General features: G+C 34.4%; 1 protein-coding gene across 1 annotated transcript; it reads left to right on the top strand.

Annotated features, from left to right (window-relative positions):
- Positions 1 to 10,665: 10,665 nt before the first annotated feature.
- On the top strand, positions 10,666 to 11,610 carry LOC121474983 (olfactory receptor 2T33-like). Its single transcript, XM_041728132.1, has one exon. The coding sequence runs from the start codon at positions 10,666 to 10,668 to the stop codon at positions 11,608 to 11,610; it is 945 nt and encodes a 314-aa protein (XP_041584066.1).
- Positions 11,611 to 18,357: the final 6,747 nt, after the last annotated feature.

Below are 18,357 nucleotides of genomic sequence, written 5' to 3'. Positions count from 1 at the left end.
GTAATGTAATGAACACTGGGTATTATGAGACTGATGAATTACTGAACTCTTCCTCTGAAACTAATAATGCATTACATGTTAATTAATTGAATTTTAAAAATAAAAGTAGTATTGCTGAGAAAAAAAAGAAAGATAAAAATTTTAAAAGGTTTTATTTATTTATTCATGAGATACATAGAGAGAAAGAGAGGCAGAGACACAGGCAGAGGGAGAAGCAGGCTCCATGCAGGGAGCCTGGCATAGGACTCTATCCTGGGTCTCCAGAATCACGCCCTGGGCTGAAGGCAGCGCTAAACTACTGAGCCACCCAGACTGCCTAGAAAAAAAAAACAAAAATTAGCAAAATACAAATATATGTAAAACATAATTTCTTCTACTGACAAGAAATTGGTAAAACTAGGGGTACCTGAGTGGCTGCTCAACAGCAGTTGAGCATCTGCTGTCACCTCAGGTGATCTTGAGGTTCTGGGATCCAGAATCCTGCATCAGACTCCCTTCAGGGAGCCTGCTTCTCCTTCTGCTTATGTCTCTGCCTGTCTCTGTGTGTCTCTCATAAATAAATAAAATCTTTAAATTTTTTTTCAAAAAAAGATCTGTAAAACTGATAGTTGGCCAATTCAAAGTATTGCTTAGGATTGTAGAATATTACATGCTTTCATAGCCTAGAATATCTTGTTTATTTTTATTTTTTATTATCTTGATTTATTTATGAGAGAGAGAGAGAGCACAAGCAGGGGGAATGGCAGGCAGAGGGAGAGGGAGAAATGGACTCCCTATTGAGCAGGAGCCCAACACAGAGCTAGGCTGGTTTTTTGCAGTCAAAGTTGAGGAGAACCTAGTTCAGTCCCTGCTCTGTCTCAGTGCCATATGTGTATCAGGAAGGGGAGAGACTATACTATCTTTCACAAAAGTATGGAAAGCCAAAGCAAGGCTTCCCACTCCCAGCCTTCTCAGGCATTTCTAAGGTACATAAGGTACCCTGGGATAATGACCTGAGCTACCAAAGGCAGATTCTTAACCACCTGAGCCACATAGGTTCCCCATCTTTTTTATTTTTCAGTGCATAAATGCAGATATTAGGGATTCCTAATCCTACAGATTTCTATGTGAACAGTGATTTTCTTTGAGCTTTCCATTGGCATCTTGCTTGGGCAGGACAATTTATTTACTTTTTTTTTTTACTTTTTTATATGTAGAATGTTTAGCAATAATGACCATTGACCATTAAAATCCCTTTCCCACTCCTAGTTATTTATTTGAAGAAACAAGGATTCCTCACATACTTCTGAGAACAATGAAAGTGAACAATGTACACTTGAATATAAATTACTTCATGGATCAGTGATTCCTTAATAACTTATTTTTTCACTGTCTGTATTTTGACATTTGCCCACTGGCATAGGTCATTGTGTTTTGAAAAGCTGATATAGGTTGCCTAATATCTGTAAAAAGATCTTAGAACTGTATTTTTCATATGCTTCATTATTTCTTTCCTCCAATTCAGATCACTTTTGGCCCTATGAGACCTCACTGTGAGATGGGTTCAGGAAATAAATAGATCAAAACTCTGCCCATATGCTACTCCCTTCACCTTTTTTGACCCATTTGACTCAATTCCCAGTGCTTCTCAGATGGTGGCTGTATTCTATGCTATGGCATCTCATATTCTGAAAATTTTGTCTGGTATCTGAGGTCAAAGGAGAACGAGGTGGTTGGTCCCAGGGTTCTGCATAAGGAATAAGGGAAAGGGAGTTAGTTAATTATGGATTTTTTTTTTTAATTATGGATTTTATATACTACTTACAATTTTCTTACCAGACCCAATTCAAATCTGAGCCAGGGGAAACATGATAAGATAAATCTTCTACAAAAATATAATTTTCTAAAGTTATTTAAATGGTTTTTACACAAATATAGGATGAATAAATATCTATCAAATATTTATTTATGCATCCATGAGGGAATAAACAGTATTAAAGGTCTTTCAAGGAGATTTGAGTTAAACAAGGCTTTGTAATAAATGTCGGACAAAGTCTGAGTGAAATAAATGTTATTTATTTACTTTTATTTTTATTTTTGTTATATAGTATGAAAAATATTTGGTCTTTGTCCCAAGATTTCTAGCACAGAGCTCCTAAAATCCTTGGGATTTCCTGAGTGATAAGTAAGATAAGAATGTCTTTTGTTCTAATGAGCTGACTAATGGTGGGCTCCTAGACAGCTTCAGGAGAGGAGCTGTTCCCTGGAAAGACCAATCTCTGATTAGAAGTCTGGAATTTTCTGTCCTATCCCCACCTCCAAGGAAGGTAGATATAATGGAATGTGAGTTAATGAACAATGGCCACAATCATGCCTCTGTAACTAAGTCCATAGATCATAAATGAGGGATTTACAAAACTTCTGAATTGGCTAACATGTTGATAGAAGGTGGAGGAGAAGGGACTCTTCTCCCCATTGAGAATGCAGGTGACTCCATATGGTTTACACAGAGTTTTATTCAGGATAACCTAATGACTAGGGGATCAGGCAAGAAACAGTCCAGACCTATTCTCTGTGAAGTTTGGACCCTAGTCTCCCAATTTTGTAGAGCAGGGGGGGTGCAAAGTATAATGAGATCAAATGGGCTGCAAGCATGTCAATGATATACATGCATCTGACAGTTAACATTTAACAGACCTCATGGTGCTGATACTAAATCAGGCCCTTGGAGTCTCTAAGCAGTAGAAATTCACTAAGGGGCCAAAGGGGAGTTTAAAGGGAGACTTCTTTGGGGTTTATGCTGGAGCACAAGAAAGGCAGTACAAAGGAGTGTCCTTTGGCTGACTCCCTACAGAGAGGTCATGGAGAGTTTTTAAAAGATACTTAGATGTGGGAAATACAGCATCTAAGTATGTAGGGATAGGGATTTATTAGCACCTGCGCACTTAAAGGTCATGCTTCTTTGTGCATCAAATTAACTAATTAGCATGTTTAATTTCTACCTCTGGGTGTGATTTTTTTGGCATTATAATGAGGGCAAAAGTCAGTGACAGGTCAGCACTGGGATCTTTCTTGTTACAGACTGATTAGGTCTGGTGTTCACCCATCTTTGTAGTAAGCATCTGCTCTTAGCTAGCACTCCCATTCTGCATCCTGCATGATATGTTACTGAAGACGCATACAGTTTCAGCTTTTTTTTTCTTCCTCCATATTGAGGCAGCCAAGAAATGCTGGATTTTGTAGTCAGGGTTGAGGAAAATCGAGTTCAGTACCTGCTCTGTCTTAGTGCCATATGTGTATCAGGAAGGGGAGAGGGCAACCCGGGTGGCTCAGTGGTTTAGCACTGCCTTCAGCCCAGGGCCTGATTCTGGAGACCTGGGATCCAGTCCCACGTCGGGCATGGAGCCTGCTTCTCCTTCTACCTGTGTCTCTGCCTCTCTCTCTTTCTGTGTCTCTCATGAATAAATAAATAAAGTATTTTTTAAAAAAAGAAGGGAGAGACTATACTATTTTCACAAATGTATGGAAAGCCAAAAGAAGCCTCCCCACTCCCAACCTTGGCAGGCAATTCTAAGGTACATATATTAATCTCCAAAAGTCCCAGGACACTTGGCCCCAACAGAGACCATAAAATCAACATGGACAGACTGAGAGCCAAAGATGGAGTCAGTACACATATACACATGCCGGGAGGACAACCCAACTCCATGGGGACAAGAGCCTTGTGCTCAGAATCCATCTGGCACTCACTCATGTGCCACTTTATCTGGTTATCCATTTGTATCATTTTTAGAAAGCTGTGATTATTAGTATAGCATTGTTCTGACTTCTGTGAGTTGTTCTATCAAATCAATGATGCTTAGGAGGTTGTTGTGAAACCTCTAATTTTGTAGCAAGGTCAGAAAGAAATGTGAGTAAACTCAAAACCCAATACTTACAACTGGCATCTGAAGTGGGGCTCATCTTGTGGGACTGAGCCCTTAAACATACTGGGTGTGCATTAACTCCAGGTAATGTCAAAATGGGAATGAATTGTGTAATACCTAATTGGTGTCAGAGACTTGGGCAAGCGGTGTTGGAAAAGGCATCACACATTTAGTGTCATGAGGACAAAATCTACAAACTCTCATACCTGGTGTTTTTGTTTTATTATAGTACAACTGTTTGAGTTCTTACTTCATTGCTGGATAGCAAGTACTAACATTTGTATTGGACACAAATATTCATGTTAATATGCAAGATTGCAGATTCTAGGTTCCCAACAGTAGTAAATAGTAAGCCAAGCACAGATTATTCATCTAAAGAAACACAGTCTTTGAGCAGGCCTGATAGACAGTGTCCCAGGGTAACACTGAAATGGCAGACTTTGTGTTATTTTCTGTTTTAGATAAATCTTCTTATCTAAAAAAATAGACAACACTAAGACAGATTTTTGTATCCCCCATTATACACAAATCATCATGATCACAATGAACTATGATATAGCATTTATGATGGGCTAGATTCTCTTCTAAATAGTTTATATTTTATTTAATCCATCTAATAATAGTACAAATTAAGTAGTGTTATTATATGTATTTTACAGAAGAGGAACACAAAGCTTATTTACAATGGTAATTCAAAATCACAAAATGAGTAAATATAGAAGCAGAATTAAAAACATACATACACACCAACATATTTGGAGATTAGTGAGTTGATAGGCTATCAAAACACTGATGGGATGAGCACTGGGTGTTATGCTATATGTTGGCAAATTGAACTCCAACAACAACAACAACAACAACAACAACAACAAAAACTGATGCCAAGTCAAAATAAAATGCTGAGTTCTCAAAGTGTAATCAACAAGCCCTTCATGTCATTTGGATGTTCCCTAAGGTTTGAGAACCACAAATCTAAGATAATTTAAACATAATTCTTCCATTCAACTACATCAGAATAATTAAATATAGGAATGTTATTTAAAAACCAGGTGTTGTATGGAACTGTTGAATCACTAAATTGCACTTCTAGAATAAATATTATTCTGTACATTATGTTAGCTAACTAAAGAAATTGAGGAAAACGCAAAGAAATGGAAAAATATTCCATGCTCATGGATTGGAGGAATTAATATTGTGAAAATATCAATGTTACCCAGGGTAATTTGCACATTTAATGCAATACCTATCAAAATACCATGGACTTTCTTCAGAGAGTTGGAACAAATTATTTTAAGATTTGTGTGGAATCAGAAAAGACCCCGAATAGCCAGGGGAATTTTAAAAAAGAAAACCACAGCTGGGGGCATCACAATGCCAGATTTCAGGTTGTACTACAAAGCTGTGGTCATCAAGAGAGTGTAGTACAGGCACAAAAACAGACACATAGATCAATGGAACAGAATAGAGAACCCAGAAGTGGACCCTCAACTTTATGGTCAACTAATATTCGATAAAGGAGGAAAGACTATCCATTGGAAGAAAGACAGTCTCTTCAATAAATGGTGCTGGGAAAATTGGACATCCACATGCAGAAGAATGAAACTAGACCACTCTCTTGCCCCATACACAAAGATAAACTCAAAATGGATGAAAGATCTAAATGTGAGACAAGATTCCATATAAAATAAAAACTAAAAAAAAGAGAAAAAACATTCACATTGTTTGCATTCTTGTAGAGTGCAGAAGTTCATAGATTAAAGAACTGTTTTGAAAGTAAAACACATGTAAAGCTATATAAAGTGCTGAACATTTTTGCTAACATGTAGAAATGCTTAATGAATACATCTATCATTATCATCACACAGTGAAGAAACATAAACAATCTGCTTATTTCAGGTATTTAAGTTATATTTGTTCTGTTCAAGGAGTAGCATTCCAGTTTTTCTATTTGACAATTCCTTATATTTGCTGTTTTCCTTAACAGGTCCACAATTTTCACCTTCCCATTCGTAGTCCTTTGTCTTTTAGCAAAACCCCAGAGGGAGGGGCGCCTGGGTGGGACAATCTGTTAAGTGTCCAACTCTTGGTTTCAGCTTAGATCCTGATCTCAGGGTCATGACATCAAGTCCCGCATTGGGCTCTTCACACAGTGTGGTCTGCTTGAGATTCTATTTCTCTCTTTCTCTCTTTCTCTCTCTCAGCCCCTCTCACCATCTCTCTCTCTCTCTCTCTCTCTCTCTCTCTCTCTCTCTCTCTCTCTCAAGTAAATACATTAAAACATCTTAAAAAATAATCCTGAAAGGTAAATTAATTCATTGCATCATTTACTCTCAATAAATATTTAAATGTTTTCCCTTGCCTAAAATTATTTTGAGTATGTCATTGCTGGAGGGTAAGCATTTGGTAGGTGTAGAAAACTTTAAGTGGTCATATAAAACTTGTAAATAAATATGGCATGAGGCCAGGAACAGAAAGCAGTATTCTCAACACTGATGTAAGCAAACATTTGTAGGCAACCTATCAGAAAGATCCAGTATTATATATATATAATGCATATATATATATATATAATAGATTCTTACTCTCTACTGGGGAGGTGAGTTTAATTTGTTTGAAAATTATTTTTCCATTATGTTAGGAAATAACTTAAAATTACTTCTATTTATTATTGTGTTTGGAATGTTACATGTGAATTTTGAATTGCAGAGTAACTTTTATAAAATTTCATCCTCATGAAAAAAGTCTCACTATTGTCTACAGATATTTTTTTTTTGTCTACATGTATTCTGAAGATGTAAGATGCCAGTTGTGTCTACTCAAGACCAGTGAGCCAAAAGATTTTTAATAGTCAATTCAGTCAAATTATTGAATTCATCATTCATCATTCATTTTAACTGAATGATGTGACTATTTCAAGAAACTATCCATGTTAAATAATTGTCTTGTGGGCAGAGATGTGCTTTCTTTGTGGAAGGCAGGATGGTAGAAGGAAAAGAAATGTAAATTTTGGATGGAAACTCCAATAGTTTATGACAATGATCTCTACTTGTTCTTAGATGTAAGCATAAATATGAAGAAAGAGATTATAATCAATTTCCCTACCAGCTCAGAAAAGGACATGATTTTGAAGTTAATATACATTGAATTCCTTAAATATTTTTCAAATAAAGGGCTTACAATAAATAAGAAAAAATGGGGAAATAAAATATACTGTTCCTTTTAAGGTAATGGAGAAAAATCCTTCTTTTCTTTCTCTGAAGGATGGATTCCTTGCAAATTGCCCAAAACTCATTCCTGGAGGGGGAAATGTGTATCCTACTTTTAGAAAAAGAGTCCATAGTTTTCAAGTTTTTCATTCATATTCTGGAAACTTACTTAGTAATTTAGAATTAATCTTGCCTACAATTGACCTAAAGAAGAATTACTTATGAACATCTGCCTATATTCTCATAAATTGCTGAGTTAATGTAGTCTTTTAAAGAAAAGCTAAACGTTTTACCTAACAAGTAAATGCATTCATATATAAAGAATGTTAAAATTTTCTTGTTTAAAATTATTTGTAAAAAAATAAAATAAAATAAAATAAAATTCTTTGTATTATATTTAGTGAAAAATGTCAAACTTAATTAGCTCTATATATGTAAACATAAATAATGCATTTAAACTGAAATATATTTTAAATTATTTGTCATAGCAGGTGGAAAAGCCTAATTTATAAAAGTATTATATATCACAATTTTCCACAGCTGAAGAGAATATTATACAATTATTTTTTTACTACATTTTCATTCTGATGTAAAGAGTCATGGCTCTAAATTACATTGTTATTTTATGTAGCTATACACACGTGTGTGTGTGCGCGTGTGTGTGACTGAATTCCTATTATCTATTTATCTTAGAATTTAATCTTCCTGTTCCAATAGCATTTGATCAAATATCAAATTGGCATTTTGTGCTATGACTTTCTAGCTACTATTCATGTGAAAAATGGACAATAAAGGATATAGAGTGACACTTTAAGTTAAAATAAAAAATTTGTTTAATTGCACAAAATTATTTGGAAAATTATCTCAAAATTCATGCGCAAATTATATTTTAATTATTTGAGTAATCTGTGTAGAAGTTTCAAAATTTAACACATTTAAGTCAACTTAAACAAAAGGAAACTAGGTCAAGTAATTTACTCCTCACTGAATATACAGAAAGTGACAGAAATTATTCTTAAACCAGAGCTATGTATCTAAAGTCTAGTATTCTTTACCCATACATCCCCACATCAATAAGATGAGTCTGAGGATGATTTAAAGTTATAAGGAAGGCAGAGGAAGACTGTGATCAAGGAGTCTAAGGGCCATGGCAGTAATAGAAGAGAGATGTCTTGAATAGTATATATAACACTAGGCTATATTTGCTAGATAAAATGTGCTGTAAATCAACAAGACTTTGCAATACTGTGATAGATAGATTGCTTATTTGTTTGGTATCCAGTGATTAAACACGCCATCTCAAAGACGACAATGTTACCATGTGCTGTCGTGTTAGTTCAAATATAAATGCTCACAAGGCGATGGTAGCAATATAGAGAGACATTGGCACCACCTTTTCACATGTCCCTTAAAGAGACTGCATGTGTGTGAGATGGCTTTGAAAGAGGTGGGGTCTGTCATTTAATTTTTATAGCATTAGAGAATTTAAAAAATTAAACCCTTCAGATTAAAATACATCATCACTCTCCCAAACTCTGCAGCAGGACATGAATGGCCAGACAAATTCTTGATGGGCTAAACATAATGATGTTTCTAAAGCCTTAGATGAAATATTTCTGTACTGTCCATATTAGCAATAGATATATCTGCAAATGTGTACGTGTACAAAAGCAAAAGAGATACATTTGTGCATTTTTCTGTTAATAAAAGAGAATTGGGTTCTTAAAGCTATGTGCTCTTCTACTCTTCATGAGTTCACAGGTTTGGTTTAGTATGGAGCTAAAAAAATGGTAAATGCAAGAAATCTTGTTTTCAGAGTACAATAGCTCTCAAGATGCAAACCCTTCCTAATGAAGTTATGTTCATTTCTGTAGGCTCAATCATTTCAATTGTGTCTCCTAAGGAAATGGATCTATTATATTAAATATTAAAAATTATTTATAAAAGATGACCAGGTATCTAATTTAGATATCTAAATTAATTAATATTAATCAATATCTAATTTATTGAAATAAATTGCTGCTTATTTCCAAATATACTTTATCTGTGATAGTAATTATGGTAATGAAGTTGTTTTAAAATTGCATCCCTGTACTATTAACCACTTTACTTCTTATTATAGTTATTACTATTTTCTTCAAGCATTTATTGACATCAAAGATCCTCTCATTCTTTCCTTTCATATTTACTTGGCTTATTCAAAGTCTCCAATATTGCATATTTCCAGATGAAATGGTGTGTAGGACATATCTTTAAGCCCTAGTAAGCTGAAGAGATGTTTTCATTTTATTAAAAATGTAGAAACACACAGATTTCAGAGCAAGGATTGATGAGTTGGAATACCTGCACTTGGCAGGATGAGCACTGGGTGTTATGCTATATTTTGGCAAATTGAACTCCAATAAAAAAATTTAAAAAAATGAATAAAAATAAAATAAAAAATCAGGTAAATAAAAATATTTATATATTTATTTATTTATTTATTTATTTATTTATTTAATTTTTCCATAAATTTATTTTTTATTGGTGTTCAATTTGCCAACATACAGAATAACACCCAGTGCTCATCCCGTCAACTGCCCACCTCAGTGCCTGCCACCCAGTCACTACCACCCCCCCCCGCCCTCCTCCCCTTCCACCACCCCTAGTTCATTTCCCAGAGTTAGGAGTCTTTCATGTTCTGTCTCCCTTTCTGATATTTCCCACTCATAATGGATAAAGAAGATGTGGTTTATGTATACAATGGAATATTACTCAGCCATTAGAAATGACAAATACCCACCATTTGCTTTGATGTGGATGGAACTGGAGGGTATTATGCTGAGTGAAATAAGTCAATCGGAGAAGGACAAACATTATATGGTATCATTCATTTGGGGAATATAAAAAATAGTGAAAGGGAATAAAAATATTTAATAATAAGAAAATAACATTTATCAATTATCACACATATTATCTTTCCTCATTAGAGAATTTGTTTACTTATTCTTACCTGTTGTATTCATAGTATTCTAACCCACATTAAAACAACTTTAATTTTCATTTATTAAAGAAAGAACTGAAATAATTTGAATATGTTACGATTTTCAAAATTTAAAAAAGATCTGTGAGTCAAACAAATGTAAATGACAAACTTTTGTGTTTATTTTCTCAAATGGCTAATATTGGTTTCAGGAAAGCACAATAATGACAATACAAATAATGATACAAGTAGCAATACAAATCATATTGTAAATTATAAGTTTTTACTATTTACAACATAGACCTTGACAGTTGTCTTCTACTTTTGATACATTTGATCTATTATCTCACTCAACCAATAAACTTTAGTGTGAAGTATAGCCTTACCTCATTTACAACATTAAAAAGTTGAGCTATGGAGAAGAGATATTATAAGTCAAGAAAAGCCATATTAACTAGGAAGTAGAACTTTGAATCAAGACCTTGGATTCAACATGCAATACTTGTCTAAAACTGTATTGAAGTTAAGATCTTTAGATGATAAAAACTTCCTTCTCAATTTTTCCATTTGCAGCATCCCAGCTGCAGAATTCATGGAGAAGAGTAACACAACCATAGATTTCATTCTCCTAGGACTCTTTAATCACACAAGACTCCACCTTTTTCTCTTCATTGTGGTGATGACAATAGCCATTGCTTCCCTGAATGGAAATGCCCTCATTCTTCTCCTGATTCTCCTGGATTCCCGGTTCCACACACCTATGTACTTCTTACTAAGCCAACTCTCTCTCATGGACATGACGTTGGTCTCCACCATTGTGCCCAAAATGGCAGCTGACTACTTGAGTGGCAAGAAGTCCATATCCCCTGCTGGCTGTGGATTGCAGATCTTTGTCTCACTCACACTGGGTGGTGGAGAAAGTTTCCTCTTAGCAGCCATGTCCTATGACCGCTATGTGGCTGTTTGCCACCCACTGAGATACCCTGTTCTCATGAGCTGGCAATTATGCCTGAGAATGACTGTGGGGTCTTGGTTCCTTGGGGCAGCTGATGGGCTCATGCAGGCTGCTGCCACCCTGAGTTTTCCATTTTGCAGGGCTAATGAAATTGATCATTTCTTCTGTGAGGCCCCCATACTGGTGCGTTTGGCTTGTGCTGACACGTCAGTCTTTGAAAATGTCATGTACATCTGCTGTGTGTTAATGCTTCTGGTCCCCTTTTCCCTCATCCTGACTTCCTATAGTCTCATCCTCTCATCTGTTCTTCAGATGCATACTACAGAAGCCCGCAAGAAGGCTTTCTCCACCTGCTCCTCACATCTCTCTGTGGTGGGACTCTTTTATGGAGCTGCTATTTTTATTTACATGAGACCCAAATCATACAGGTCAGATAACCACGATAAAGTGGTCTCAGCCTTCTATACTATTTTCACCCCTGTGTTGAACCCCCTCATCTACAGTCTAAGGAACAGTGAAGTCAAGGGAGCCTTGAAAAGATGGTTGAGGAAATGTGCAAATGTAAAACCCCAGTACACTTAGTTCTATTCTTCAAGTTACCCAGTGCCAAATGAATCTGTTTCTGTTTTTGTTAACATTTTAGACATATTGTAATTATCTCTCTTTTAGTAATGCATGAAGATAATGTTAAGTACATTGATCAGTATAATAGTTGTTAAAAATTAAGTGAGTCTACTACACTGAGGTACTGTTTCTTGAACATTGACTATTTGTTTTGCTCCCAGATAAGCACTTTTATAGATTATTTTGCATTCTATAACAGCCATATAAGTGCTTTGATTCCCATTTTCTTTTTTTTTTTTTTTGATTCCCATTTTCTAATGAGAAATTAGAAGCAAGAAAAGTTAAATATTTTTCCAATACACACAGTATATGTTAAAATGTGACTCCAAATCTTGTCCCCTCACTTGGTATATTTTATTTCTGTCCATTTATTTTGACCACTATGTTTTCTATGTCTTTGTCCTATGCATTTTTAAGAAATAAATACAGGGATTCCAACAAAGTCAAACAAGAACATTAATTTTACCTATAATTTAAAATGCAGGCCTATAACAAAGGGGGAATTGTACGACTTAAAATGAGTATCATATTGTCACTATCATAAAAATTTTCTTCCACAGTCTCTTTATTTTGCTTTGAATGCAAACATTTTCATTTCATGCAATTTTTCACTTAAGTCATATTTTATATGTATAAAATTCCCAGGCTCCATTTGGAATGGCTAATCTGTTATGAAGTACACCATGGCTAAACTCACTTTTCTGGAAGCAGATAGTGTTCATGATGTTTAAAAGTTATGTTGACTTACGATGGACATTGCATCGATGAATATAAACTCAGATGCATAAATATGCATAGTCTTAATAGAATATCTGATGATACTGGATTATCAAAACTGGGTAAGAATTGACCACGAGTTTCTTACAAATTATGCAGATCACCTTACTTCTGCAAATGGACGACAACTAGAGCCAATCTCATAAAAAATATGGGCACTCCTCAAGGTTTGGTGACTTAGAAAAGAGAAGAAGCAAGACTATTTCTTCTGTATATCTGTTAGATGAAGACATGAGCCAGAGAGATAAGGCAGAAAGCTGTCATCTTCAAAGCCAAATTGTAACTGAAAATTACATTACAAGTTTATTTAGTGAATTTTATGACAGAGACTAAATTTACTGCAGTTGTAAAAAACTTAAGAAATACATTATTTTATATATAAAGAGAGAACTTCAAAAAGAGCTTCTAGGAACAATGAACCTCTATACTAGTGTCTGAGATATGAATGGCACTTCACATTTTAGAGCAATATGGGGTATTTCCAGCTACATGTAGAGATGCAAATACTAATATCACGTGTATATTTATGATAGTACCTTAACCACTGCATGTAGATCTGGACCTCCTATCTAGAGAGAATGATCAGGAAACTCTACACTCCTGGGAGGATTTGAGAATATCAGGTGAGAGCAATCATCTTTTTTTTCAATCATCTGTTTAAACAAAGAGTTTATTTGTCTTATTTATTTTCTACTTACTCAGTATTAGGATGAAACAAAGGAAGAGACATACTTGCTAATTTTATATCAGTTATGCGATCAGAATGTTTTTCTTCCCTTGAAATGGAAGAATTTCATAGATGTAAATGCAGTCATGGAAATTGCATTATTTTTGCCAGATTCACTGATCATCAAAATGGCAAGTAAGCCCATATAATTTGATAAGGACAAAATATATCAATGAGACGATTATTGAGCCTAACCTATAATAGGAAAAAGGAAAAACAAACAAAATGGATAAACATTATCTCCAAAGAAATGTAAGAAATTAATATTGACCAGATAATTGTAAAAATAGCAACACACTTCAGAGAAATAATATTAATGACCAGTAATCTGACCAGAAAGGAGCCTTTTCCAAAAAAGACATCCAGATGGCTAGCAGACACATGAAAAGATGCTCAAAATTAATAATCATCAGAGAAATACAAGTCAAAAATATGTTGAGAAACCACCTCACACACATCAGAATGGCTAAAATTAACAAAACAAGAAACAGGAGGTGTTGGCAAGGATGCAGAGAAGGGGAACCCACCTACACTGTTGGTGAGAATACAAACTGTTGCAGACACTCTGGAAAACAATGTAGAGATTCCTCAAAAAGTTAAAAATAGAACTATCTTATAATCCAGCAATTGCACTACTAGGTATTTACCCAAAGGATACAAAAATAGTGATGTAAAGGGATATATGTATCCTGATGTTTAAATAGCATTATCAACAGTAGCCAAGTATGGAAAGAGCCCAAATGTCCATTGTCTGATGAATAGATAAGGAAGATGTAAGGGGAATATAATATATAAAGGAATATTACTCAGCCATCAGAAAGAATGAAATCCTGCTATTTGCAAGATATGAATGGGGTTAGAGTGTATTGTGCTAAGATAAATAAGTCAGGCAGAGAAAGACAAATACCATATGACCTCACTCATATGTGGAATTTAAGAAACAAAACATGAATATATGGGAGGAGGGGAAAAAGGAAAAAGAGAAGTAAACAAACCATAAAATATTGAGATTTTTAAAAGATTTTTATTTACTCATGAGAGACACACACTTGGGATGGGGGAGAATCAGGCTCCCTGTGGGAAGCCTGATGCAAGACTCAATCCCAGGACCCTGGGATCATGACCTGAAACAAAGGTAGACGTTCAACCATGGAGCCACTCAGGTGCCCAACCATAAGAGACATGGGAAAATGCTCTGCATCACTTGCCATCAGGGAAATACACATCAAAACCACAATGAGATGCCACCTCACACCAGTGAGAATGGGGAAAATTAACAAGGCAGGAAACCACAAATGTTGGAGAGGATGCGGAGAAAAGGGAACCCTCTTACACTGTTGGTAGGAGTGTGAAATGGTGCAGCCACTCCGGAAAACCCTGTGGAGGTTCCTCAAAGAGTTAAAAATAGAACCGCCCTATGACCCAGCAATTGCACTGTTGGGGATTTACCCCAAAGATGCAGATGCAATGAAACGCCGGGACACCTGCACCCCGATGTTTATAGCAGCAATGTCCACAATAGTCAAACTGTGGAAGGAGCCTCGGTGTCCATCGAAAGATGAATGGATAAAGAAGATGTGATTTATGTATACAATGGAATATTACTCAGTCATTAGAAATGACAAATACCCACCATTTGCTTCAACGTGGATGGAACTGGAGGGTAATGCTGAGTGAAATAAGTCAATTGGAGAAGGACAAACATTATATGGTCTCATTCATTTGGGGAATATAAATAATAGTGAAAGAGAATAGAAGGGAAGGGAGAAGAAATGGGTAGGAAATATCAGAAAGGGAGACAGAACATGAAGACTCCTAACTGGGAAACGAACTAGGGGTGGTGGAAGGGGAGGAAGGCGGGGGGGTGGGGGTGAATAGGTGATGGGCACTGAGGTGGGCACTTGACGGATTGAGCACTGGGTATTATTCTGTATGTTGGCAAATTGAACACCAATAAAAATAAATTTATTATTAATAAAAAAGAGACTCTAAAAATGGAGAACAAATTGGATCACTTAGGTGGCTCAGTTTATTACCACCCAACTCTTGGTTTTAGCTCAGCATCTCAGAGTCATGTAGTCAAGCAATGCAGAGCCTGCTTGAGATTCTTTCCCCTTCCTCCCTGGCCCCTCTGCCTCTCCCCCTTCTTGCATGCTCTCTTTCTTTCTGTAAAATAAATAAATCAAATTTTAAAAAAAGAAAAAGAGAACAAACTGAGGGTTGATGAAGAGAGTTGAGTGGGGAATGGGCTACTTGAGTGATGGATGTTAAGAAGGGCAATTTTTGTGATGAGCACCGTGGTGTTTTGTGTAAGTGATGAATTACTGAATATTACTTCTGAAACCAATATTGACATGTAATATGTACTGAAATATATCCTTGTTGTCCAGTTTATTTGGAATACAAAAATATTGTGTAATAATAACAAGGATGTGTGATATGATGCTGAGCAAACATCTTGTAGGAAGTGAAACCTTAATTCTGATTGAATTACCAAATATCATTTATTCCTTGATGTTGAAATACTAGAATAAAATGCTACATTCAATCATTTTTCTCTCAATTAAATTTAAAGAATTATAAGAGAATAAGACTAGAGAATAATATGCCAACTATGACATCTCTTATCAGTCTCAAACATAAGTCATTCTAAAGTCATACAGCACAGGAATTGCTACTACATTTTGGTCCAGGAAAATTGCATGCTTTAGCCTTCAATCATTTGAAAATTATTTATGAGAGTATATTTGACTGATACACAGATTAGTGCATATGAATTCACGAAGCAATTTATGCTTATAAATGATTATGTATATATACGTATATATATTTCTATAAAATTTATATATAGATTATTATATGTAAGACCCAACCACCATGCTATGAGAAGCACAAGAAGCTTGAGGAAGGGCCAACATGAAAAAAATAAGCTATCTAGCTTGGTGAGCCCCCAGTCATCAATTAGCACCAACTCACTGTCATGTTAATGACCATTTTTGAGGTGGATCTCTAACTCCAGTTGAGTTGTCCCAATTGACACAAAAATCATTGGTCCATAAAGCCCTGCCCAAACAAGAGTTTCATGAGAATAGTAACTTAGTATTGCTTTAAACCACTGATATTTGGAGTGACTTGTTAACCAAGAATATTAACTAAAATATATTTTTATACTTGGAAGTGGCATTGGACCCCAAAAGAATACTGAAATTATGTCATGTTGTCATAAGATCAAGTAGCAGGCAGAAAACAAAACAAAACAAACAAACAAAAACCCAAGAAACTGTTAAGAGAAACATAAGGACCTTGAAAAGTTGTTGCTGAGGGCTCAAAGGAAAGTTTAAAAAAAATCCTTTAAGCCTGGAGGAAAAGGAAATTTTTTTATCGAGTGAAAAGAAGTCTGTATCAGTACCTAAAATATTAAAGGAATTCAAAGAACTCAATGATATAGTTAATATTTCCAGAGGAAATATTGAAAACTCTACCAGGATTTTCATAGCCTAGGATAGAATATGAAAGAATTGATATATATAAATATTTATATATATTATATATATAATTGATATATATAAACATGTATATATATTATTTATATATTTATATATCAATTACATTAATTTATTATTACTATATTATATAATATTAATATGTAATATATACATAAATAGAATATATAATATATTCTGTATTATAATATATTATAAATATATGTGATATATTATATATTAATACAACATATATTAATGTAATTCATACATTACTAATTAATTAATATTAATATATTAATATAATTCAGGGTGTGCTGGATTAAAAAACTAATATCTCTCTCATCAAGGAACTCTCAAATTAAGAATGGTTCTCCAACCAAAGATTAAATACAAAGTGGGTCTGTAAATAATATTTTAAAATACTGAATTATCTAAGACCCTATAAATCTTCGTAGGCAGACAATACACCCTGTTATAAACTTAAGGTGATGTCTTATGGACTACTTTCACTGTAAAATGTCACTTGTAATGAATATTTAGGGCATTGTAGGACAACATTTTCATAGGAATCCTAAGATAGAGAAATGCGTATCTGAAGGAGATTTGTAGTTGTGCCTTTTATCTTAAAGAAGGAGCCCAAATAAGTTTCATAGAAATCCTACCATGTTTGTAGGCAAATTAATAATAATAATAATTAGTAATTATTATTATTAATTATATTTTTAGGAGAAGCACTTCTGGCTTGGATTTAAGAGTAAGCAGAATGAGATACAGAAATAGTAATCTATCATATTACTTCAAGCAATATATTTTTTCCCTGAAATTTATAAGAAAGATAAAATATCATTACAAAATTACTTCACAAAATGAAGAACCACTGCACTAATAAATAAATTTTATATTATCTGTTTGGAAATGCATTTACATTAAAAAGGATATCTTACAGCTCCAGAGTTGATAATATTTCTTAGATATTTTACAAACAAAAAAGAATAACATTATTCATGAAAAAAAATTTAGAATTTGATATAAGGTAGCCAGGAGTTGCCATCTGGGATCAGTCTTGTAGGATCCTGTGCCCTTGTAAATTAGACTCACTCTTTCAGGCACAGCTAGCCAGTCTATAAGAATACTATTCTTACAGTTTGAAAAAATAATTAAAATTAAATTTAATTTGAAATCATTAAGATGAAATTAAATTTACCATCTGACTGGATGGCCAACTAAGTACATGATCAATCCACAGAGTTAGAGAAATAGAATGAACATGAAATATCTATATATGATAGCTATACATCTAGATAGATAGATAGATAGATAGATAGATAGATAGATGATAGATAGATAGACCATGTACAGGCATACCATAATAAAGTGGTCCAGTTTCTGAAGGGGCACCTGCACTCAAATATTTATAGGAGCAATAAATATTTGCTTGTGGAAAATATTGGCTATTTTCCATAATAGCTAAATTACGGTAAGGGTTCAGATGTCCATCAACATATGAATGGATAAAGAAGATGTGATCTATATAGTAATATTACTCAGACATCAAAAAAAAAGAAATGAAGATGAAGTATAATATATAATGTAATATTACTCAGACATCAAAAAAATGAAATCTTGCCACTTGCAATGATATGGATAGAACTAGAATGTATTATGCTAAGCAAAATAAGCCAATCAGAGAATGTCAATTATTATATGATTTCACTT

The sequence above is a fragment of the Vulpes lagopus genome, chromosome 13 (assembly GCF_018345385.1).
Source record: "Vulpes lagopus strain Blue_001 chromosome 13, ASM1834538v1, whole genome shotgun sequence".
NCBI lineage: Eukaryota > Metazoa > Chordata > Mammalia > Carnivora > Canidae > Vulpes > Vulpes lagopus.
The sequence above is the reverse complement of the archived record's forward strand: the minus strand, read 5'-3'. Positions and strand labels throughout refer to the sequence as shown.

What these genes read in the sequence shown, in the direction of transcription:
- LOC121474983 (XM_041728132.1), top strand. Translation starts at nt 10,666, where the DNA reads ATGGAGAAGAGTAACACAACCATAGATTTCATTCTCCTAGGACTCTTT.